Genomic DNA, 26,247 nt, shown 5'->3' on the forward strand with positions numbered 1-26,247 from the left:
CTGAGTAGAGACATTAAATAACTAAACTTCCACAGTTCCTTTAAATTTTATTCCAAGTAGTTTCTGACATTATCTTACTGCGATGTTGCACATTAGGGGATTGTGTATTACTGCTATTTAATAGTAATGTGCAAGACAGGACACTGTCTAAACTGTAAAGAAATAAATCTGCGGCATGAGGTAAATTTCATAAAAAACCAGAACACTATGCTAGTGTCTTCTGCAATAATACATTTACCTATATCCCTCATGGCCCATATATGTGATGTGGCAAATCTTTGCTTACACAGAGTCAGGCACTAGGTTTTATTATTGACTAGTAAACGATTAGTATCCAGGATATACATTCCACACCAAGTCCCAGTTCAAGAAACTGTTATGCATTGTATATGCTATGGCAGGAGGGGCAGGTCCTATTGGCAAAAGAAGAGCCGGATCTAACATAGGGAAATAGCTGAATAAAATGTTGCTCTTCTTCTTCTTTTTTTTAACCATGAAATCCAACATTCAAATTTGTTAATCTTCTCGCCAGCGGCATCTGTTAACAAGTCAGTTTATTTTTCATTTGAAAGCAACATTTAAGAATCAAATTGTCACACTTCTATGCTCTTCACCCTGCAGAAAGGGAAGATGAAAGAGGCAGCACAGCGGTACCAGTATGCCTTACGAAAGTTTCCTCGAGAGAGTTTTGGAGAAGAAATGAAAGCTTTCAATGAGCTCAGAGTTTCCTTATATCTAAACCTCTCAAGGTGCCGCAGAAAAACAAATGTAAGTTCTTTTGTCCAAGTTTTTATGCATTGTGACTGACTACATGGAGACTGTAGGAAAAACTGATGATACCAATTTTAGGTGAATAGATCTGCTAAAGAGTGCTTGCATAGCCTTTCAGTCAGTGTGTGCTATCATGACTAAACTTTTTTAAAAAGTGATGTGAATAAGCAATATTAATACTACACATCATCAAAACATGTCAGCAGTACAAATTTCAAGAGCAGTTAGCAGAAATTTGATTAAGATGATACCATGAGGACTCTCTTGCCCAGTGCAAAAGTGAAATGGCCAGGCAGTTCCTCTGCACTGTAATGTTTCATTGCAGTTTTTTAGTTTTTTAATTGAAACCGTTTTATGGTTATTCCGGCAGGATTTTGGCATGGCAGAGGAGTTTGCTACCAAGGCACTTGATCTCAAACCCACATCCTATGAAGCATATTATGCTAGAGCAAGAGCCAAGAGGAACAGCAGGTACCGACAGTTGCTATGCAGCAACAGTTTATTTCATAGTAATATTCTCTTTATGATAATTGCATAATCAATATGCTTATATTTATGGTAATGGAAACTGCAGTCTTGTGGGATACCAGGAATGGGTTTGCAGTTGTAGGACAAATATTGATATTTAATAAATGATGATCTCTGTTTGGGGGGGGGGGAACCTCACGATTATCTAAACACTAATTTTGGATAGAATGGGGGGGGGCGGGAATAGGATAATTTTGCACAAGGTGGTGTTTTTTGGTAAAAATGCCACAAACAAGTATCATTCCACAAGAGCAGAACTGGGAACAATTACTGTGACTGGCACTTTGTCTATGGTGTTCAGCTTAAATTCAATTCCTTCCCCTCACATCAGATTGCTTGCAAGTGTGCTAAAAAAGAGGAAAGGGAGCAGTCTTCCAGCTAGGGCCACGAAGTAACCACATTTAGTTCTGCTAAAAACAGTTTTTGCATTTTTGTCATCTATACTGCTTTCCCCCAAAGGTAATATTTTATAGAGAATTTTTTTGTGTTTGGTTCCTCCCCAACTTCTTAGGCAATTTCATGCAGCGCTTGGTGACTTGCGAGAAGCCATAAAGTTGTGCCCTGGAAACCAAGAAATAAAGAGGCTGCTAGCTCGAGTTGAAGAGGAGTGCAAACAGCTCCAGAGAACACAGCAACAAAAACAGCAGTGTCCTCTGCCAGCCCAACCGAGCAATGACTCTGACAATGAGGGGGAAGCTCTTGTTCAGGATCACTTCAGTCTGGAAGAGATAGAAGAGGAGGAACTTTTGCATGAAGACGAGCCTGGTCCGTCTGGGCAGAGGCTGCCACTTTCCCAGGCTAATACATCAAGCAGCAGAAACTCTCAGGAAGGCAGCCAGCAGAAATTTAGACCCATATCCCCTCCAAACAGAGCAGGCAGTAAATTTCTGAGAGAGCCTGGCTTAACTATGCAGCCCACAAAACAAGCACAGATAGTAAAAACCAACCAGCACCTGAATTCCGTCCAGTCTGTGGCAAGAACTGGATCTAGTCAGTCCAGCACAAAGACTCAGCCTCTTCAATATCTTCCTCCAAGCCCTGTGACCTCCAGGCACCTCACAAATCCAAGCTACAATAAAAGCCAGCATTTGGATGGGACAAGTACACTATCAGCAAATATCACCACGGGCAATAACAGCTCTGCAGTATTCAGTGAAAGACCGACAGCAGTTCAGGTTCCCTACTTGCAGCATAGTGATAAAGGATCGCCTCATTCCTTCATGAGCAAGTCCAAAACGCATGAGAGGCTAGCTGTCCACACTCCTGCAAACATCGAAAACATAGGTCTATTACAATCTCAAGGAACTGGTGAGTTAAGGCAGCAAAACCCCATGTGTCCTGGTCTGCTTTCTGTTAGCATGGTAGCTTCCAGCTCAACAAGCAGCCTGTCCTCAAGCAGCAGCTTCTGCGAGAGTGTAAAAGGGCAAAGTCCAGATAGTCGGCTCAAGGAAAGCAAAGGTAGTCAATGTCAGAGTGGAACAGCAGAACATAGGCCTCGGAATACTCCCTTCATGGGGATCATGGATAAAACTGTGCGGTTCCAGCAGCAGCAGCAGCAGCAGCAGCAGCAGATGAACCTGTCAAATCGCAGTTGGCATGGCCAAGCTGCAGAAGGGTTCCTGAAAAGTGCTGGAACGACACTGACTTTGAGTTGTGAGCAGTTCTCTGCCAAACATGCAGGCAGCTATGGCAATCCTGCAGCTTGCTCTTCAATACCAGGAGAGAGCATCCAGAACGGAACTCAGCCTAAAGAACTAGAGGAACTACAGTGCCAAGCATCTGCCTGCTCACAAGATAGCAGGATAGGTAAGCCTGTGGCTCATTTGTACCAGGAAGTTCTCTCTAAACAGCACACTCAGCTTAATAAAGACATTCATTTGAGTCACGTGACTTCTACAAAGCCAAAGCGATCTTTCGTAGAATCTAATGTCTGAATAATGCTAGCCATTTTATTACAAACTAATAGTGATGAACCATCTCCCTGGTTGTTAAACTTAGTGCATAGTAGCATATAAGTTACTGATATTAATCACTAATATTTTACAGGGTGCATAACAGAAACCAGATCATCCAGCCACTTCTTTAACGCTAAGACTGTCCACAGCATGCCTGTGACTATTAATCAAGAGATGAGTGGCCACCATAGAGTTAAGGAGCTATTTGTTTATGTAGGAGAATATGTTTTTTCTAAGAGAGGATTTAAACAGGCTTGCCTGCTTAACTAGACTGGTCAGTAAATCAAGCTGAGTCCTTTTGAGAAAGGCAAATACAATTATTTTGTACAGCCATGTATATCTGTTACTGCTTGAAATGAATTAATTCCTGCAAGGTGGTGGGATCCACAGAACATCCAAATCTGTCCATGAATGTTCTTTATCAGGAAGATTTAGTAGTAGTATTCCAGTTTCATAAGGATTCAGGTGTAAACCTATCACCTCTGTGCAAATCATTCAGCAGCCAATGTGCAACTGAGGTTGACTTTCATTACTGCAATTTAGGAGGTAAATTACAGGATATTTTGCATGAATTTTGTCCGACATCCTGGTTATTGCACTGAGTATATAATTATGACATGTTAACAACATATAACAGCACTTTACATAGTTTATTCAAACACCTTTTGAGGTGCTATGTCAGTACAAGATGGAGGAGAAAGAGGAATACAAGCTTTGCTAGCGTTTTTACAGAACACTCAACAAATGTCTGAGGAGTATAAGCATGTGCATTTACTTTATAGGAACGACACCTAATACTTTCCTCAGTGTTTCACAGTGGAAAAGCTTTCTTTTCAATTTCAAGGATGTTTTCAAGATGGGTAGTTTGTAAGGACATTCCTGTGAGGTTGGAGTTATACAAGCTTGGAGTATTCTGTTGCCCTTTAACAGTGATTTCCATGTGTACAGTATGTAGGTACATTATAACAGCATTCTTGTGTGATTTTTTAAAAAACTCGCAATTTAAAAAATGAATTGTTATTCTCTACTCTAGCTTATTTATTGTTTATCTTGGTATTTGTACAATCTTATTTTATTCTCTTGTTCTGTAGATCTATTTTTTTGCACAGCTACTGTATTTTCCCATATGAAATAAAAGACTATTAATATAATTTCTGGTTGGGTAGTATACATACCCTTTCACTGATCTACCTTCTCCAGCTGTTGTGCCAGTCAGTCATCACTAATGCAACTTCAATAAGGTTTTGGTAGGAAACCACCTGACCCTCCAAATGTTCCATCATCTACAGTCAGCATGGCTAACAGTCAAGTATCATGGGAGTTGGAGTGCAACAGCATCTGAAGACCTAAGGTACACCCTTATTCTATGGGTACCTCTCTGCACCAAAAGGTATATCATAAAAAGTTATTGACATGTCCAAATACTACTGTTAACAATGCTGGCTCTCCAGAAGTCCTCACTGGGTACCTACCACATACACATGGCTGCATCTTCAAGCCCCTTGGAGTATTTATGAACATCAGAATTGTACAAAATAGCACTGAAGATGATGCGCTTATTTAATTAGCCTTAGTTTGAGAAGTTTGCCATTTAGTTCTTGGACCATGCTTCACTGAATATAATAGTCAACTGCTAATTAAGGAAGCATGTCAATGTTGGCTCCTAGCCAAAGTGATCCTGCCATTCACTGCTGACCAGTACCCATGCCACATCTAATCAGGGCATGCAAACTCTTCAGCCTTTTCATCCTTTATACTAAGCCCTACAGTGCTCAGTATACTTAGCTGTATGCTCCAAAATTAAACTTTTGTTGACAAAGTTCTTTACATATTTTAAATGATATAGACAAGAGCCTATGAAAGGTCATTTTAAAAATGATTTCTTCCAATAATTCTCATTAAGCCCCAAAATGAAATACTTAAATTGTTGCAGCAGCATAATTTCTAAATTATATTTAATTTATTATTGAACATAATCCAGCATACGCTTGGCTCTCCTACTGAAATTAATGGGACACGTAATGCTGTGCATGTGGATGTCCCACATGCATGTCATTAAGTATCAATGGAAGTTACTACATAAATACATAAAATTTCAACTTTAACTTGATCATGCTTAACATAAAAAACATAACTTATAGATGCAAGTATAAATCATGTTAGGTAGCAATTTGAATTCTGATCAGATTCAATCAAGGGGCTGAATTTATACAGAGGTACAGTGAGAGACCACAGCACAAAGATGTTTACTGTTGTATTCACCTACCTTCAGCTTCATTCCCACTTATTTGAAAGAACAATCATGCTGTTTAGGGAGACTGTTTTTCATTATATTTTGGCTGAGTTTCCAACCAGCGATTGATAGCCATTTTCAAAGTTCTGTTTGGGGTAAGTATAAGTCTCTGAAGAGGGAGATTTGTCATGGGACTGGAATGCCTTTTTTCAGTGATCCACTTTTCCATTGCTTCCTTCTCATAGGAATAGCCATCTGAAAAGAGAATTACAAACTTTACTGGAAAAGGGTATATGCATGCATGCATGCATGCCCTACAAAAAAAAACAAACAAAAAACCTTATAGTCATTCTAGAAAATTGCCTTGGCAGAATACAGAGTTAAAAGGCCGATATGTAATTGAGCTGGGCAACATTGGTGCCCAAAACCTTGGAGAGCTACTGCCAGTTGCAGAAGACTGGAGAAAACCCTTTTTCCCTTTTCAGCACAAGGGCTGCATTACAATTTGGCTCACCATTCAGGGACTGCATGCCTGCAGTGGCCAGGGCCAACCCTCACATGCATCCAGACTCTTGCCTCTCCTCATGCAGGAATTAGACTTTTTTTAAAAAGCATCAGAACTTTTTTCAAGCTTAAGTACCAGAAGGGTGATCTTTGTGGGCAAGGTGGTAGTGCATATGGAGGAAGCTGCAATCCTCACATAACAATTAGGCTTTCAGTGGAAGGCTTTCTTCCAAGTCAATTGCTGCACAGGAAGGGGGTTTTGTAGCAGAAGTATTGGAGAACATAAGGCAAGAGATGATCTTCCCCCAGCTACAACCCCCAGCAACAGGCCTTACAAAGCTTCTATTCACACCCACAGTGGTTTTGAAAAATCAAATCTTAATTACTGCAGGGAAAGAGCTAATAGGGAAGCCCTGCAGGCTGATAATTCTCCACCTCTGCAGTAGAGTATCCTGGGCTAGTTGGAGCCCGTGGTTGTTACTGTATGAACATTGGAAGCTATTTCGTGCAGTGAAAACGACACTTGGGTCTATCTGCTTGAACATACAGTAAATTAGATTGCCAATATTGTACCCTCCAGATTGTTGTAGTCCAGGGATTTCCACCTTCCAAGAGACTGCGATGTACCACCACTATAAAAACACTGGCAGTGATCTACCCATTACATTGACCAAAGTTGTTGAGCTTTTTTTGGGGGGGGAGGGGGCGGTGATTGAACTGGATCACACAATCGACCAAGAACAGCATCACCCAATCACCAGGTATCATGGAAGCTGTAGTTCCCAGCACTGGGAGGGAACCAAGTTGGCTATTGTAAACAATGTAAGCATAAATACAGAACTCCCTCAACCGTATTTCCAACATTAGGCAGAGGCACACTTGAAATCACCGTAGCATGTACATTCAATATGGCACTGGAGCTCTTTGCAACTCTGATGTTTTTGCAAATACTTCTCCAAGTCACAATTCTTGTAAAGTGGACCCCACTCCTTATTCTTGCCCCCTTTCTATTGTCTCAACTACAGTAGTACCTCGGGGTTACAGATGCTTCAGGTTACAGACTCCACTAACCCAGAAATAGTACCTCGGGTTAAGAACTTGTGTGGCGGCAGCAGCAGCAGCGGGAGGCCCCATTAGCTAAAGTGGTACCTCAGGTTAAGAACAGTTTCAGGTTAAGAACAGACCTCCAGAACGAATTAAGTTCTTAACCTGAGGTACCACTGTATAGGTAAAATTTAGATTTTTTCATTTTGCATATGAGGCACTATACTGCAAAGCGATATGAATGCTATTTTATAAGATCAATAACTAGATACATTTACACCCATAGTTTATGTTGCCTGAACCATGATTGCAATTGTACTCCTCATAGGGGTTACAATTACAATAAAAAGGTAAGACTGAACACTGTTTTCTGTTGGTAGAGAAAAACATTCTCCCACCAACCTTCTCCAAACATTTGCTGAATGAAAGCTGGGATTCTATGCACATCTATTATATTACTTATTTTAATATGAGCTTTAAAATTGGTTTCCCAAAGTTCATCACAAAGCTGTCAAAAGAATCCTCAGAGCTGCTATGCAAGGTCCCTTGTGCCCATTGCCTTTCATGTATAAAACAGAAGCACCGAAACAGTGACGTGACTAGGCAGTAAATTGCCATTGACAATCTGCATTTTAATAGCCCTCATTCAATACTGATGCTTTTTTTTTAAAAAAAAAAGTATGCATTGCCATTTTATTGTAAAAGCCATTGTTTACTTCTGCTTAAGTCGCATACACTTTCCCCAGAAGCATGAACATAGTTTTATTTGGACATTCGCTGAGCACTCATAAAAAAATATGTTTTGGTTGCCTTTACCTCTTCCTTTTAGAAATAAGAGGAAGAAATGAATCACAATATTTGCATTTAGCACTTTCCAGCATAAGATTGATATCAACGTGAGAAAATGTAAGAGGCACTAAAATATTAATCAAACATTTACTGTAATATCTAATGAATTTTGTAACAGTGAGTACTTCCCATTGTGCGAGAAATGAAAGGTGACAACGGGGAAAGCAGGCGTGTATGGAAGAGTTCACATTTATGCTTTCAAACAGTAGCAGCCTGCTTCACTTCTATACCTTTATTTCCCACAACTACTTTTTTTTGGGGGGGGGGGCAACAAAACTATTGCCACTGTTCTTCTTTGCTTTGTTTGTAGCTGAGAGCAAAGTGATAACTCATAAAACATTGCAAGATACCATGAAATATACTGCTCTGAAGCACTTACAGTAGCTAATTTTGCTCCCCAGAAGTAGCTATGACCTGAAGCGTCTGTAGCCCGAGGTACCACTGTATATTACTAACAACCTCTTTCAGCCATCGAGATCTACCAGTGATCAAATTGCAACCTTACAGCAGCACAAGAATCCAGCATATGCACTCACTATAGTGCAATTCTCTAGAGGTCAACTCAGAAGCAAGTCCAATTGGGCTCAATAACACTCCAAAGCAAGTGGGTATGGGAACGCAGCTAAAGTGTTTGAACTAGACTTTATAACAGAAGAGTAAAGTCTTATTTTCTGTCCCATTATTCCCAAATATCGTTATATGATAGCCATTCAAATGAGAGCAATTGTGTTCTGTAGGAACTTGTAGTGGCACTTAGAAAATTTGAGCACATTATTCCTTTTTTCAATTTCACATGCAGCTCTACAATTGTTTTGTTACTATAAACTTCACAGCAATGAATTCTCTGAAACATTTTAAGATACGCCTTGTTGCATATCAGCATATCATCAAAACCAAAACCCAGCCTCTGGATAACTCATTGGGGCTGCCATTTTGTCTGGAAAGTAGATGGCAAAAACAGACAAAATGGCAGTGTCCCTGTGACATGTCTGTATCCAGCAAGCTGTTGACCATCTGAACAACTCCACTAGACTGTGTAGATAAAATGGCATTCTTGGGCACAGGGACTATACAAAGCCATAAAGAGCCTGCATGCAAGACTTTGCTGTATTTACCAGAGGAAAGGTTTCCCTTGCTGCTTGAGGGGCAATGCTATAAAAATATTGAGCACTAAAAGTTTCCTGAGTAGTTTTATATCATAAAGATAAATTATTAATACCTGAGCCTTATTATCTGAACAGAAATAAGAAAAACATATAAATCACTTTCATCACACCTACCTGCAGCAATGACTGGCTCTCTCATAAGGTCCCTTGTTATGGGACATAGGAATTCATCAGGGATACCCAAACTGGCAGTTTTCATTTCAGTCCTCAGCTCCTCAATGTTACGCAATACTTTACTGCGAAGACCTAGCGATTCTGGAAAGGAATTCACAATAATGACCACTTTAGAGTCTTCTTGGTGCCACAATCAAACTTGAAAATGCTTATCTTATGCATATATGGCATAAAGCAATGGGTTCCCAAACTTTTTGCCCCCTGGATCACTTTAAAATCACTGGTGAACAATTTAATTATTTTTCTGCCTGTCATAGCAATTGTAATGCACTGTGCTAGATGCTGTATGCTTTTAATTGTATTTTATTGTATTACAATTCAAATTGTAAGTGTTCTTTCCACAAATGTCATGGAGCACTTCTGGTATAAGTTCATCTCTTCTTTTTCTGTAACACTGAAAAAGTCTAAATGTACCAATTGTGATACCTGGGCACACATTGCCCCTTCAAACATTGTGGTATATTAGAAGAATGGCCCAGATGCTGCTGTTGTATAGTCTTTAAATATGTCCTGAGACTACAGAGTGAGGATAGGGTAGGGGTAGGCTGGAGTTCTCTTTTTCTGTCATTCTCTGATGCACCTCATGTTCCCATAAATAAATTGTAGGGGAATAATGTAACTGCAAAGACTAAAAGGCTACTTGCAGATGGGAAATAAGACCCCCCCCCGATGATTTATTGCTGAAATATTGTAAGAGTGAATGTAGATACTGCAGCAACATAACACTATTTTCAACCAATATCATCCAGTGAAGAACCAGACAGGAGAGCCTTTTTAAATCACATTGCAGTCAACTTCGGCAGCATAAACGTATTCAAGCAAATAAAAAACAAGACTGTTTCAAAGTTGTCATTACAACTCATTAGCAATGCTCAGAATTCAGTGAGGAAACTATTAACGAACTCCCAAACTGCTTAGATGCCCCACCACAATCATTATTATTTGAACCTTTTATTACTTTCTATGTGGATTCTCCTTCACATGTGCAAAAGAAGAGCAGCTGGACTCATTAACTATGTTTGTACAGGAATTGATATTCTAGTGATGTTTTAAAAAGAAAGAAAATAACAGGTAGAAGGAGGTAGAGATAGTGGCTGGTGGGTGCATTAACATACCTTTCCTTAATTCTAATGTGTAACCACATTGAATTTGAATGAATGTGAAAATCCTGTACTTTATTTCCATGGCTTTTGCTGTCCTAATTTAACTAATGTTTATGTAGTTACATGGCAATTAGCTTAGAAGAGAGGCTGGTTCTATTTGCAGGGTAATAAAAAATTGTTCCAAAGAAGTGTCAAAAACAATCAAACAGACTAATGAAATGCTATGTAAACCATCTGCTGGTCACCTTTTCAATTAAGAAAGAAAAAACTAATGTAACAGGACGAGCCCAGCCAAACATGTAGAAGTTACACATGTTTTATCTCTATATACTGTTGATTTTAAGAATCTTTTAACATCTTTAGAATTCTTGTTAAATAGTTTAAAACAGATATTTAATGCTTAATATTTTTGTAAACCACTTAGAGGTTTTCTTACAAGCAGTATATACTTTTTCTTATAAATAAAGTTAACTAAGCTAAAATGGTGCACCTTCTAGGCAGGTTAGACCACACGTGAATTTTAGCTTTTAGTTTCTCCACAGCATCTTGTCATTAGATGAGCTCAGGAAGCACCCGAGACAGCAGGATGTGTCCTGTTCTACCATGAAGCCAGGAGGCAGCTGGTCTGCACAACTCTGCTAATTTCCAAACACCACTAGAGTCCACAGAGGAGACTGCCTAATGCTTATGGCAGTCTATATTATATTGTTGTTTTGTAAACCACTTTGGAATCATTTATGTGGAAGGTGGCATATATGTGATTTAAAACAAATAATTTACACTATAACAATAGCTTTTTCATGTGGGGTAGAACTTAAATAATTGGATACTTCATTAAGCATCTGGTTGGGCAGAACACCATTCCCAACACACACACATATACGTATGTGCCTATATCTGTATCTTCCTGTGATATAGTCTACATTGTATTTATCACATTATGGGAAAGTCCATTAAGTAATATCTGCTATTGTCTTATTATGTTAATATTGTATGAATTATGGAGGACAGTGAGTTCTGCTAACTAAAATATTTTATATTTTGTTTACCCAGTACATCACATAACTCGTCTCATTATGACATGCTCTGCCACATCTCCTATTATTTTCTTATTTGTAGCTTATAATTAGTTCTCAGTGGTGTCATTAAAAGTCCTAGTACTCAGGCAACAAGCTATTATGTTGATTTTTCCACAGTGGTAGTGTGTACGCTAGAGGTCAGCCCAGCTAGGGACTTCATCTTCAGTCTCACTGCTTTTAATTTTCATAGAAGCCAACTATCAGCATTATCTTATTAGTTTCAACTGATAAGCTTGGAAACTTTTGGCCTCCTTGAATAAATAAATGCACACAGAAGCAATTCCTCTTCCACTTCTTAAAAAAAGTTTGACACAGCATGTAATTTGTTATGGGTTCCAACTTTTGGGTGACATACAGAAAGAAGGTAAGGATTAATAGTGAATTTTAAAGGCTAATGAGATCATTCATTCAAACAGCTTTGTGCTTCCCACTCAGGCAGTGGCTGTGCCACCACTACTAGGCAGAGCAAAAACCAGAGAGATAAGCAAGACCATTGAAAGGCTATATACACACATACATTTATAGCACTGAAGAAAAGGGCACATTAGAACAGTCTGGTAACTTGTGCCACCACCCTCATGTTCACGGCACAGTATAAGTGAAAGCAACTTGCAATCATATAGGCCCATCCCCTGTCCCATCTAGCTGTCCCTTGCTGTTGGGGCCAATGGAAGTTGTAGTCCAACAATATGTGGAGGACAACAGGTTGAGGAAGGCTGTACCCTATGGCATAATTCTCCACACATAATTTAATCTACTTCATAAAACTTAAAGAGTGGAAATCAAAGAACAGTTCTTAAAGTGGAATATGGCAAAGGAACCCAATTCAAAATAGGTTATACAAGCAAGCAAAACAAATCATATGCTGCAGAGTAAGATGAAACTTAAGGGCCACAAGACTGGAGAATGTTCCTTGAACACTCTAGAGACAAAAGGGTGTTTGAAAATACAGATCTAATACTACAAACATGCATTCAGCTGTAGCTCACTGCTGCATATGCAAACCATGTTGAACTCAGTGTGTATATGAGGAATGGTCCTCAAAATATATATATCTTCCATTCTTCTAAGATGAGTGGAAAACATTCTCCTCTCCCCTTGTAAATAGCCATACTCCCTTGGTGATAATCTGATGGGAGTCTGCATGATGGCAGTGGGCAAGACCAAAGCTGAAAGTATGCAGGGTTGGAGCCATAAAGGTGGGGCCATTCCTTTTCTACTACAGTGGTACCTCTAGTTACTAACTTAATTCGTTCCAGAGGTCCGTTCTTAACCTGAAACTGTTCTTAACTAGAGGTGTTGCTAATGGGGCCTCTTGCTGCCGCTGCGCTGCCGGCACACGATTTTCGTTCTCATCCTGGTTCTCAACTCGAGGTACCTCTTCCAGGTTAGCGGAGTTTGTAACCTGAGGAGTTTGTAACTCGAGGTACCACTGTACCTCCTTTCCTCTCTTTCTGCTACCCCACCTTGCCCTTGGTTTCTCCCATCACCCCCCCCCCACTCCTTGCCACTCACATGAAATTAGGGAAAGGGAAAAAATTCCTAGTTCTTCAGACAATCTCACTTAGTGGTAGGCCATTTAAAGCAAAACTATTTACATTGACTCGGAAAAAGGTAATAGAGGGAATGAACCCCTACGTTCATGAAGAAGCTAAAATCCTCCTGACTTTGAGCTCTGTACTCATTTATTTGAATCAGTTTCTAATACTACAGCCTGGATACGGTCAGTTTATATGGTCATTTCAAGAACAACAGAGCCACCGGAAACCAGGCAACAACTGTTTTGTGCGGGGGTGCGTTCCCGACCCACACGCACATCAGTGGAGCACATGTAAGCCTGCCTCGTTCCCTTTTCTGGCCACTTCCAGGTTGTGGCAATGAGCACATGCATTGAACACACCTAAAACAGTTGTTGCCTGTATTGACTACAGCAGCCTTTCTCAACCTGTGGGTCCCCAGATGTTGTACTACAGCTCCCATTACCCCTAGCTAGCAAAGCCAGAGCTCAGGGATGATGGGAGTTGTAGTCCAACAACATCTGGGGACCCACAGGTTGAGAACAGCTGGATGAAAGGAAGAGCACAGCCAGATAGCTCTGCCTCTTTTTACAGAAAGCACTAAACGTATGAAGCGGGCTGTGAATTTGTGTACTTGGGCTTAATAGAGTCAAACCACTACTGCAATACAAATTTACTTATTAAAATAACCCCACATGGATAGCACAGCACAGAGTTATTGTGCAAGATTGATTCGTTGGCATATTTTTTAAAGAGAGGAGAAAAAACATTTTTTCTCTTTTTTGAGATCTCATGTTAACGTGAAATTATAGTTATTGTTAGTAACAGGAAAACACCAAATGCAGTAGTGTGAAAATATATCTCTAGTATTGCCAAAGAATTTTTCAAGAGTGATATTCACAAGATGAATAAACAGCATTAACCAACCTGGTTCCCTCCAGGACTACAACTCCCACCATCCCTGACTACTAGCCCTGAGAGTCCAACAGCATCTGCAGGGCACTATGTTGGGGAAGGCTAGCACAAAAATCCTAAAAGTATTAACAAATATTTATCTTAACAGTCTTACCAATTTTTAAATCATCAGCCAAGCTCTCTTTTGTAAGATTAAGAAGTTCTTTCCCATCGATGTTGTTCCTTTTGAAAATCTCAACTACGTCTTGTAAGCCATGTGTGCATAGCCAAGATGAAACCTCTTCTTCTGACCAACTCTCTGCAAATATCTTTGGCTCCTCTATTGCTGACCTTTCTGGAGCAAATCAAAGGAAGATTTTATACAAGAAGAACATATTTCAGGTGAAACAGCCCAGCCTTTAAACGTTGCTCTAAACCTTGACTCTCAGTGTACATTTACAAGTTTTAGAAAGTATTACATTGTGTCCTTGACTTGCTAGAAGACAAATGCTGCTTTATTTTAAAAGGGCATAGGATATCAATCAAATCAACCAAAGGCCTGGTTAAAAAGGAACGTTTCTGCCAGTGCCTAAAGGTGTATAATGAAGGCGCCAGGCGAACTTCCCTGGGGAGAGCATTCCCCAGACGGGGAGCCGCTGCAGAGAAGGCCCGTTCTTGTGTTGCCACCCTCCATACCTCTTGAGGCACATGATGAAGGGCCTCAGAAGATGATCTCAGGGTTTGGGTAGGTTCATATGGAAAGAGGTGCTCCTTGAGGTATTGTGGTCCTCAGCCATCTAAGGCTTTATAGGTCAAAACCAGCACTTTGAATTGGGCCCAGAAACTAATTGATAGCCAGTGGAGTCGAACCAGGATCGGTGTAATATGCTCAAACTGTCTTGCTCCGAGGAGCAACCTGGCCGCTGAATTCTGCACTAGCTGAAGTTTCCAAACCTCCTTCAGCGGCAGCCCTACATATAACGCATTACAGTTATACTTGAATTGCACTGGCAATTTATTTAACATTTATAAGGATTTTCTGCAGTCTACATTTCTTGGACTTCAGCACCATGGAAAAGACCTGTCTTGTGACTTTGGAAAGCCATTGCCAGCCAAAGTAGTCTAGTCAAGATGGACCAATTATCAGACTCAATATAAGTTTATTTACATTTCATATAGATTGTATCTAAACAAATGGTGATGTAAAGTTTATAAAGCACACGACAAAAGCATTCCTTTACTAACCTTTCAGATGTTGCTTTGGTTCAAACTGCCAGATGTTCACAGATTTATCCATTGACCCCGTAGCAAACAGTGGCATATCTGGTGCAAAGGCACAAGTTGTAACATATCTAGAAATAAAAGTAGCTTGTTAGATACATTTCACATTTTACATATCACATTTAAAAAAAATTAAAATATTTTTTTTTACCAACCACCAAAACAACAAACAGTGAAACAAACAGTGAAACCTTCCCCCTCCCAGGCAGCTGATACATTGGGTATACATAATCAATAATAACATATTCAAATCAACCGTATGTACAATTCTATATACCTTAACATTCCTCCCTCCACAATTTTAACTATTCCCCTTGACTAATATAATGAAAACTGTTACGCTAATATCCAACCTGGTATGCTGAGTCAAAATGTGTAAGATGTTCCCAGTGTTCTGCCAACAACAAAATATTGTGTATGTTAAGACAAACAAAAATACAACTATAACCAATAATCTAAATTTCTACTGGAAAATGTCTACTGCAAGTTTCACAATCCAAAAAGGACAGATGTAAGGAATGTATTTACAGATGTTTACAACTAAGGACAAACTAAGGTAGTTTGAACAATTTTCCTGGAATTACAATAGAATCATTAGCTGTGGCAGAAGAAATTTTTTTATAAATGCAAAGACATCCCTCATTTTCCCACTTAAGAATTCTACCACTTAATATTACAAATGAACTGATCATTTAACATTTTATTTTATTTTATCACTGAAGATCATTTATCTAGAATTAAGCCACACATGAGAAAAAGCAGGAACTGAAACATTAATAGAATTATGCTACAGAATAAAGACCTTGTGGTTAGCATACTTGGCCACTAGATGCTACCCTTCACAAACATATCTAACATTGTTTTATAACAATTACCTTCCTCGTAATAACAACAGTATCTCTAAGCAGTATTTTCAGAAGTCACAAGATTCAGTTCCCAAAAGAAACATAGGACATATACCTCCCTAAGTGATGCCTTCACATATGTTTTAACCATAAAGGTTTGTGGCACAATAAATCTGTGAGTCTAAGTTGCTACATATGCCAACATTATTTTTGTAACAGACTAATGAACATACCCTCCTAAACAAGTGTGGGGAACGTTTTTGACCAGGCAAGCCAAATTTTTATCTTCCTCTAACCCCCAGAGATCAACTTTGATAGGCGGTCTCCCATTTGTCAATCATCTGATGCTATGATGGCATCAGGTGACTGATAGATGGGTAGTCCCACCTAACTGTCAAAGTTGGCCTATGGGGAAAGTGGTCTGCTTTTCCCCATAGATAACATGCTAGTGAAGCAGCACCCAGCAGAATTGAACCCTCCACTCACCAGTTTAATGCACCTGGCTGCAGGGATCTGCTTTGCCACCATATTCTCTGCAAAGGAATGCAATGGTGAAGCAGATCCCAGCATAATTGAATTGCTGGGTGCTAGGGTAATATTCCCCAATTAAGACCAAATCTTAATTGCTACTCATTGTTTGTTTCTCTCCAATTCTGATTCTAAACCATGAGCCCAGAGTCAGACAACACAATAACTTAAGACTGTGGCTTGTTATGTCCAGAGCAAGGCAGTAGAAGTTTAAAATTATGATTTAATGTGACATGTGAACTAGTAAAGAAAAAAAAGCGGGGAGAGGTATTTCCTTCTCCAACTCCATCTTTCCAAGTGTTGATTGGATTATAAGATACTTGGGAGCCCAGCTCTATGGAAAGCACATGAAAAAATCAGGTGCCTCACTTGAATTTCTTTGGGTCAAGATTATTACAAGAAGTGCCTTTAGCATATTTATTGTTCAGGTTCAAACAAAATTATGAAATAAAAACCTGAAATTACATACTGATAATTTTCAGATGTTGATACGCTGGTGCACAATAGCACCATTTACTATGCTGACTTTAAGATGTAAACAAGGCAGTGAGCTATTACTGTAATTTAAACATTTTATTATGTTTGCTTAGCTTCTCAAAATGAATAATAAAAATGTGTTAACAGTCCAACCCTATGCCCTGTTTTGTCTCCAAGAGTAAAGCCTCCATCTAATTGCAAGAAGTCCTGCACCACTGAAAAAGCTCACAATTCCTTTACTACATTGCTATTCTTGCAAAATTATGATTAATATCTTACATACTTACAGTTTCAAAAATCATTACTGATTTGTCCACAGATCTAGGAAGAAATAAATTAAATTGTGTATATGTAAGAGAAATGTAAATGAAATACAGCAACATTTGCCTTGCAACAGAGATAAGCAACAGTTTTATATGTAGCTTTTACGTGTACCAACTCAGTAAGCTGCAATGCTAGAACTCATATTAGAACTCACTGTGGTACTCAAGACAGTGATTCAGGGTTTTTTCACCTTATGCTAACCATATTTCTGTCTTCCTTTGAAACTTCAAGAAAATGAAAAAAGGCTGGTAGAATAAGAACGGTGTTGGGAGCAAGCTGTTCTAAATGCCAATGCCTTAAGGATCCAACTGAGTATCTAATAATCAGCAAAGCATAATCACCTCTGCTACACAAAGCAACAACATTTCCCAAATGCTTTTGCCTATTCAACTTCACATTTAGCCTTATATTCTGGATAGCTTTGACCTGATCCTCAGTTGAAGAGGAGTAGTGAAAGATCTGTCTGTGTTCCAAATTTTGGCAAAAGCAACTCAATATACTACAGCATGTCTCATAATAGGAATTCACCGTGTGCAGAACTACTGCATAGAGAATGATGTATCATCATGAATGGATGTGATTTGTTAAAGAATCCACTACCTACAGCTCGAAAAATTTGCTTAAGGCAAATATCACCCCATATAGCTCAAGCAGCAAGGTCGACTGAATTCACGTTTCACTCAATTTCAGTTTAGCATGATGTGCAAGAGCCACAGCCCTCCCCACTCCCATGACTGCGAGTTTAGCAGCTTTTTGTTTTTCCTTTTGTTTCATTGTGGTTTGCCATGTTGTCCGGAGCAACCAACTGTGGTTAACAGTATGGTTAATATTAAACAAGTCAACTTCAAAGATAGCTTGTTGAAAGTAACCAAAGTTACTGCTAACCACAACTGTGGATCCACTTCTAAATTCCTCCTTTCAATTGCAGATTGGCAGGGAGAGTGCATGAGTCTGAGACTGGCTGCAGCCAACACAACGTATTTTAAGTGTGACGTGCAAATGTGGCCTTTAGCTTCAGAAAAAATGTGGCATTTGTATGTATATTTTAGCTTACAAACCTTTTAATAAGTGTAGGGGAATTGGCCCATTATGGGTTGTGAGGGCAGTATAAATGCTACACATTGAGAATGGCAAGTTCCATTATTTTAAATAGTGTATGTCCTGAAAATGTGGCACATGTTAAAATGAACTGTGCTCAGGGACTCCATGCAGACCCCTACATTTTCATAAAGTGATACTGTAGCCATTATGACATCATATATAGGCTCATCTTCATTAATTTGGAATGGATTTTAAATTATATAGGAAGGATCTATATAATTACAGACACAAATAAAGAAAACAAGTAAACAGAGCACAACGAATGTAAAACTGAATCGTAAGAATGAAGCAAATATTCTTACCCAGAGACTAAAATCTGTCCATCGCAGGAAAATGCACAAGCCAGAACTGGGGCAGTGTGTCCTTTTAACGTATATTTACATTTCAGTTCAAGGCCTGTACATTCAAAAATGAACATAATTTTAAAATTCAAATTTGGAAAGGTCATTTGATACTACCATTCACCCAGCCTTCAAATATGAAACTACTTAAAATTATGACAGCTTGGCTATGTTCTGTGTCTTGACCCACATACCTGGACAAGCAACAAGTCTCCCCTCTAGGAAGGAAACAGTGCATTTTAAGAAGGCAGCCTTTTATTCCAACTTTAATACCAGATTTCATTCACCCAAAAGGATCTGACACCCCTATGAAGTAGGACAGAGGGAACAAATAGAGGCACACATATGTGCTGGCCTGGCAGTCTAACCCCACACCATAGGGGAAATGCTAGCAGGAACCTAAAATGATGGTTCCTCATTAACAAAAATTATGTTATTTAATTATCCAGAATTAATGGCTGAGGTACATTAGCATGTTCTAGGGCTGGTTTAGTACACACAGAGAGGGGGCATGTTCATCGCCTAAGGAAATATGACATATCCAGAAGACATGCGAGAGCATTGTTATGCCTGTAACACTTCACATTTTCCATTAAAAAGGTAGCTAGACAATTTGTAAAGGCCGTTATTTGTGACTAAGGTCTCACAAGTTTGCACAGTATCACAGAGTATACAAATATTCACTCAAGTGGGTTTTACTATTACAGTGGTTTTGCTTGGAACAATATTTATTTCACTGTATCCATAGTTTAAAGACTGAGGAATACACAATATTCAGGTATTTATTTCTAGGGGAAAACACTGTAAAAGTCCACATCAAAGGTCTTGAAACAGTAAAATTTAATAGTCTCCCACATTGCAATTCTAGAAACTACTAACACTGTTCACTAAATTACTGTGGAATATTTTATTGCTTCATGTTTTAAAGCCACAAGACACCCAGTTTTATGGTATGAAAATCATATTGTGCTATCAGAATATTAACAATATGCAAATATTTGCAGAGCATAGTACATTTTAGTATGCTGGAAGAAAAGAAAGCAGGAACGTATGGGATATATGGGGCAGACTGCAAGGCTACATTAGAAACAACCCAAACAATCCTTTGTTTAGAAGAATGTGTTTCAATATATTGCACAAAGCCATTCAAATCTTTGCTTCGAGAACTTCCTGGCTTTCCAGTATGTTATGACAATATTTATACTCTTCAGCATAGCTTTTATATGTAAACCATGGTTATACACATGCTATAAATCTAATGTTTATGCAACATATAAAAAGCTGTTTTAGTATATGAAAACATATTGAAGAAAGCTTTTTAGACTCAAATTATCTTCATACAATATGAAACAACAGAATAGACATTGTGCACTGAACAATGACTATTATGCTACTCAATCAGTCATTGTACACGGTGCAACATTAAGACACAGCTTTAGAAAAGACCTCCTTGTTTTTAACCTGCTGTCCCTGTTTTACTGTTTTCATTGCTTCTTACTGCTTTCAATGTATATTATTTTGTACCTTTATATCACTGTAAGCTGCCCTGAGCGCTGTGGCTACAGTGGAAGGGTGTTGAGTACAGTAGAAGGAAACTCCCTTTACTTAAGGAAATGTATACTTAGCATTGGTGTTTTTTCCAGGTAAACAGCCAGAATTGTAACCTGCAATCCATGCGGGATGAATTGGGGAGTGGGCTCCACCAACACAGAGGACCCTGCTGTACCCACTAAAAGTGTGGCAGTAATCAATCACAGTAAGGCCCCCAAATGGGACATTAAGGGGGAAGCAATGGAGCTGCTGAACCCAAAGCCAGCTTGTTTCCTGAAGAGGGGCATAATATGGCTGCCCCCCCTCCACTTGCTGGAATGAGAATCAGGGCTTCAGATACCGAGTCACACCTCAGTTCCATCCAAGTACTCCCAGTCAGTGCTTCAATTGCTCCTAGGGCACTCATTGTTCACTAGAAAGTGACTTTCCATTGTTTGGGAAGTGTCCTTTCTTTCCTTTTTGCTTTGTGCATATAGTAGCCTCCATCATAACTCTAATTACAGAGCTAAAGTCACCTGTGGCTACCCTACACTAAGCAGGGAGTTGGACTAGAGTTCCTTCAAGGTCCCTTCCAATGCTCTCATTCTATGTGGATGGTACTGGTTGCCAGTTGGATACTTGTAACTAGGAATGTTAGCTTCATTTGCATTGATGGCATGCATCTATTCCACTCAGACAGACAAATTTGTAACTCAGGTCAGCTACTGAGATGCAAGTCTGTGGTGAAGCTAGACCTAACCACAGGATACTGTACCATATCAATGTTGCCTAATGGCATGGCTCTTAATAGCAGTAATTTCCCAGCATTTTGGCACTTGAGTGAACATGGAAATCCCATAACACAGCATGTTAAACTGATATTTTTTGTTAACTGAATATTTCTTACTGTTTGAGCAGAAAACAATTTAAAAGCAAAACAGTATGAAAGCTAGCAATTTAGTGTAAGAAGATTAATATTATTATTGTTATTATTATTATTATTATTATTATTATTATACATACCTGTATGATCAGCGAGTGAAATAAGCCATATCTTAATTGTGCTGTCCTGACCAGAAGATGCCATTAGGAAATAGTTAACATCTTGCTTATTACCTGATTAAAAATATATATTTTAAAAAAATGTATTAGAAACATAGCAAAGCAAGCAAGATTTCATTTTTTTAAAAAATGTCTACATGTAAATTGGACATACACAATTAGAATTTCTTTAAAATGTTTCCTAGGTATTAATAAAAAATACGTTCTAAAACTTCTGTATATATGTACCATTACTATGATCCTAAAGTCTGTAGTCAAATAAAAGCATGCTCTTAGAAAATTGTATATGAAGAGGCAAAGGGTGGTAATCTGTATGGAGACTATGGAGAGTTCCTTTGTTGTGCCTAATTCAAGTCATGCCAACTGCTTGCCCATAATCATGTGGGCTCAGCATATCTTCAGAAACTTCACCCATATAACTTCCCAGCCCCCACACATACACTATTAACACTGCACAGAAATGGGCATACCAGTACTACATGGTAAGGAACAAGTAGATGTCATTCACCCCAATCCTAACCATTGTCACTTAGAAATAACTTCTGGTTTTAATGAGGCTTGGTTCTATATATGCATGATTCCTACAGTTTCTGAGAATCTGAAGTTACAGAGACCAGTGCAACTGAGGACTGCCATCAACTGGGAGGATTGCCTGGAAGGAAAGCAGAGCTGCCTAACAGCAAAGGGCTATTGCAATAGCCCTATAGCTACTGTAGAAAAATAGGTCTGGAGCACACAATGAGTGGCATTCAACTAAGGTTGATTCAGAGTAGACCAGTTGAAATTAACAGACTTCCTTGGTCACGTTCATTAATTTCAATGATCCTCCTCTGAGTAAAACTTAGTTGGGTACCACTCAGTAGTTTCAGTGTGGTGGGATGGGAATCACCTCTGTAGGTTAAAATGTCCCAGGAATTTGTACAGAGTTGCAACTAGAGAGAGATTACCGTTTATTTTTAAATATTCCTCAGAAAGTCTGTAATGCAAACAGACTTCATTCCAGTAATCCCCCATGGGAAATAACTCTTAGCTTCAAAACAAATTAGAAAGCAGCTAAAACTGGGATGTTTAGGCTATATTATGCACACTTTTCATTATCAGTACTCAAATTGCTGTGACTAGCCCTATTCTGCAGATTTTCTTGTCACTTCTGGAATCAATTTGCAACCCACCCTTTCTTCACTTCTGATTTTTTCAGAGGATATTTGACCATAAACAAAACACGGTTTCACAAGTGAACCACAACACATTTGACATGAAAAGAAGAAAGTTTTATTTATAGAACACATTAAATTCTAAAAAGCCAATTAGTAAACAACTGCAGGGAAAGGAGAAGATTTGCTGTAGCTGGCAAGATGGAAAAATGAAGAATAGCTTTTAGTAGTTTTCCCAAAAGGTGAGAAAAACACATCTCTAGTGAGTGCATCACTGTCAAAATCAAAGGCAAAAATATATATAATGACTGTATACACGTCAAGCAAAAAGCAAGAAATTCCTATCAACAGAAAATGGAGATCCAAGAGAAAATTGTCTCAAATAAATCTGTGTATTATTATACAGGGATTCTTAGCTACAATAAAAATAATAAATCAGATATTTACAACACAAGTCTTCAAACAAATATAAAGAAACATGATAAAGATCATTTAACTGACTTAAGAGAACAGTCAAATGGATATGGTAGCAATTGGAAGGAAATAAACTACAGTTCTAGAGCTGTACCATGGTTTCATGCCAATCATGTTCATGTCAGTGGGCACTGGATCACGCAGATCCAAGGCTGCCCCTCCTCCACTACCACCACCACCACCAGAAACCTGATGGTATCATATCTAGGCCTTCAGAGCTTTCTGTGGATGAAGTGGGGGACATCATGTAGCATAAATGCCTTTCTGTTGAATGGCCTCCCTCTTCAGCAGCAGAGCAGGATTTGCACTGCCATTACAATTGCAGACTTACTATAGCTTCCCAAATAGTATTTTAAAGCAATTAAAATATTCATCTTCTAGGAAAGATAGTTGGGTAAAATATGTACTTAACATAATTTAAATACTATGGGGAAACTGTCTAAATTGAAAATAATATAAAAGAATTATCTTCGTATTACGTTGAATCAAAAGTTTAAATACAAGTTCAGTTTTGTGGGTTGTATTCTAAGTAGCATTTTGCACAACTTCCACTCACACAATAGAACTTTCCCCCCTTCTCCTCTCCCTAGATATGCATATCCTCCAACATTTCCCTGATGAAAAGAGGGATGTCCTATTAAATAATAAAGAATATATTATTATTATTATTATTATTATTATTATTATTATTATTATTATTATCATCATCATCATCATCATCATCATCATCATCATCATCCCACCCATCTGACTGGGTTGCCCCAGCCGCTCTGGGCAGTTTCCAACATATATAAAAACATAATAATACATTAAACATTAAAAAAAACTTCTCTATACAGGGCTTCTAAAGATTGCATAGTTACTTATCTGCTTGGCTTGGGGGGTCGCATAACTCTATACCCACAAGCATTTCTCTGATGAAAATAGGGACGTCCTAAGGAAAGGCGGGACATGTAAATCCGGGACTGTCCCTGGAAAATAGGAACACTTGGGGGTCTGGATATGTTCTGGGGTTTCCAACTCTCTGGAACAGATTTGAGGGTGGCACACAGTGTGCATGCAGGGAAGAGGGGGAAGTCCCATTGCACAAGCAGATCTCATTCTGCTTGTGCATTTATTTACTTGAATAACACCTTATATGTTTTTAGCACATTGATAACCACTGCATTTATGAAATTAATAACTGATAAATATGCCAACAATTCTATTTGCATTATTTTAGATTGTAAGAACAACTATAAAACTTTACATGATGACAAAAGCAATCCTTTGTAAAATAACAGAATATCAAAGCTGAAATCTGATGCAAACTACCTGGAAGTATATCCCACAGATGCAGTGAGACTGAGGGCCAAACTAGATCAAATAATACTTTTATTTAATCCTGGGCGAGGGGAGCAATTTGCATTAGGACTACAACACACGATGAGCGGAGGCTTATTCCTTTCCTCACCATTTATGCATCACACACAAAAGTAGTTGCTCAGAGCTGGGTCAGGCAGCAGCCTGATCCAATGCCTTGAGAACAGGCAGATTCATTTCATTGCTATATAAAAGCATTGTCTCCAGTCTTCCCAACAAGAAGGAGGAGGGGGTGTAATCTAGACAGGGTCCACTTTACACCAATTTACCACCACTTCAATATGATCTAAAACAGGATATATGCAAACTTCACTTATAGTAAGTTCAATTTCTATGTTAGATCCCATGATAAACTGCCAACATTTTTAAACAGTAATAGTATGAATATTGAAGTAGAAACTAATGAAGCGTTCTCAAGGTTCAAATCAGATGGGAGATTAAGGAATTCACCTTAAAATATCTTAAACATCCTATAGTTTATGATTTTCTATTGCTTTGTTCTACGTAACATCCACTACAGAAAACAGAACCTTTAAGATTTCCAGGATGTTGCAACCACAGGCATCCTTACATCCACACTCTTCTATGCCAATGCCTCATCTCAGTGTTTGTTTTTGTAAGGCTTCTAAAAGGGTACACACAACTTTGTGTTGTCCCCTTTCAGCTAAACTTTACACTGAGTATTAAGGAGTATTCAGGGAGAATCAGATTGTACCACACTTTTTTGTGTACAGACTGGGCACAGTACCTGTTATTTTTATTTTTTAAAAGCCCCAAGGAGGTTGGTATCCACTCTAATCCCTGAAAGCCTGGCTCACAATGAGCACTTGAAGAGTTTCTCCATCACCCACCCTCTCTATCAGGCAAAGGTAAACTCGGCCCTCCAGATTTTTTTTTTGGGGGGGGGACTACAACTCCCATCATCCCTAGCTAACAGGACCAGTGGTCAGGGATGATGGGAATAGTAGTCTCAAAATGTCTGGAGGGTCAGGTTTGCCTATGCCTGTTCTCTAGTATAGTTAAATCTCTGTATTCTTCTCTCTCTCTCTTTTGCTAGGTTCTTTGATTTATTAACCTAATCCTCTGTGCTACCCCTCACATTGCCCAAACCCCAGAATGACACTTACTGTAGTCTTAAACATGAGTATATTCAGGATCACTTAATACAGGCAAAGTTATGGCTAAAATAAGTGTTTGTAAATAAAACACATTGGTGAAACAAAAAAGACCAAGCAAGATTCAAGTCAACTTATTCCTGCATTAACTTCAAGTTCTATCACGGCACTACAGCTTGCAGCATTTTTTAAAATATGGCAGATGGTATTCTTTCACAGAAGAGTATTTCAAAAAAATAAAAAATAAAGGAAAGGTTCTAGCAATCATGAATTTCAATATGTTATTAATACCACAAAGGTACACAAAAGGTTCCAGTGTCAGGAGATGCCGCTTCTGTACTCGTGTCACTTAACCTCAATATACTAGTATACAATGTTGCAGCCTTACAACACAAACACACACCTCTCAGAAGTAAGTTCAGTGGGCCTTACTCCCAAGCATGCCAACATAAGACTGCAATCAGGGAGAGCAATCTAAAATAGGGTTGCAGGGAGAACAAAATATGATGAATCGCCTTTCCTATGCCATGCTGGGCTCATGCCAGTAGGGCAGAAAGGGCAGCAGCATTTCCCCCTTTTTTATTCTGTTCCTCCCCCGCCCCCTTAAAGCAATTCCCTTCTCATTGGAATCTAAACTGTGCCAGCTACAGAGCTGGTATAATTTGTCCCTAGTACCAGGAGCATGTTGGGGGAGCGAGAGTTCTTCTAGCATGCCCTCAAAATGCCTCCTCTTCACATCCCCACTCCCCCAATGTCTAAGATGCAACAAATAGGAACTGACTGCTGAACTCTCTGCATTCTCAGAGAGGAGACATGCTGTGTTTGATCTCTCTCTT

General features: G+C 38.9%; 2 protein-coding genes across 14 annotated transcripts in view; one reads left to right on the forward strand and one right to left on the reverse strand.

Moving 5' to 3' along the window:
• Window positions 1-4,405, forward strand: part of TANC1 (tetratricopeptide repeat, ankyrin repeat and coiled-coil containing 1) — a 129,336-nt gene extending 124,931 nt beyond the window's left edge. For all 4 annotated transcript variants that reach the window (XM_083493061.1, XM_083493063.1, XM_083493060.1 and 1 more), the window contains 3 exons: window positions 622-768; window positions 1,142-1,242; window positions 1,811-4,405. In XM_083493061.1, the coding sequence (XP_083349187.1) occupies window positions 622-768; window positions 1,142-1,242; window positions 1,811-3,233 (1,671 nt within the window). In that variant the 3' untranslated portion in view covers window positions 3,234-4,405. The remainder of the gene's footprint in view (window positions 1-621; window positions 769-1,141; window positions 1,243-1,810) is intronic.
• WDSUB1 (WD repeat, sterile alpha motif and U-box domain containing 1) overlaps window positions 1-26,247 on the reverse strand; it is a 43,796-nt gene that overhangs the window by 11,549 nt on the left and 6,000 nt on the right. For 6 of the 10 annotated variants that reach the window (XM_083494523.1, XM_083494529.1, XM_083494528.1 and 3 more), the window contains 8 exons: window positions 21,268-21,360; window positions 18,676-18,769; window positions 17,236-17,269; window positions 15,452-15,492; window positions 15,063-15,169; window positions 13,993-14,172; window positions 9,165-9,305; window positions 292-5,742 (listed from right to left, as the gene is read on the reverse strand). In XM_083494523.1, the coding sequence (XP_083350649.1) occupies window positions 5,564-5,742; window positions 9,165-9,305; window positions 13,993-14,172; window positions 15,063-15,169; window positions 15,452-15,492; window positions 17,236-17,269; window positions 18,676-18,769; window positions 21,268-21,360 (869 nt within the window). In that variant the 3' untranslated portion in view covers window positions 292-5,563. Of the gene's footprint in view, window positions 1-291; window positions 5,743-9,164; window positions 9,306-13,992; window positions 14,173-15,062; window positions 15,170-15,451; window positions 15,493-17,235; window positions 17,270-18,675; window positions 18,770-21,267; window positions 21,361-26,247 lie in introns of those variants that run through there. The other 4 variants (XR_014523556.1, XR_014523557.1, XR_014523558.1 and 1 more) reach the window with 1 other exon arrangement.

This window comes from Podarcis liolepis (assembly GCF_965112155.1).
Source record: "Podarcis liolepis genome assembly, chromosome: 1".
Classification (NCBI taxonomy): Eukaryota; Metazoa; Chordata; class Lepidosauria; order Squamata; family Lacertidae; genus Podarcis; species Podarcis liolepis.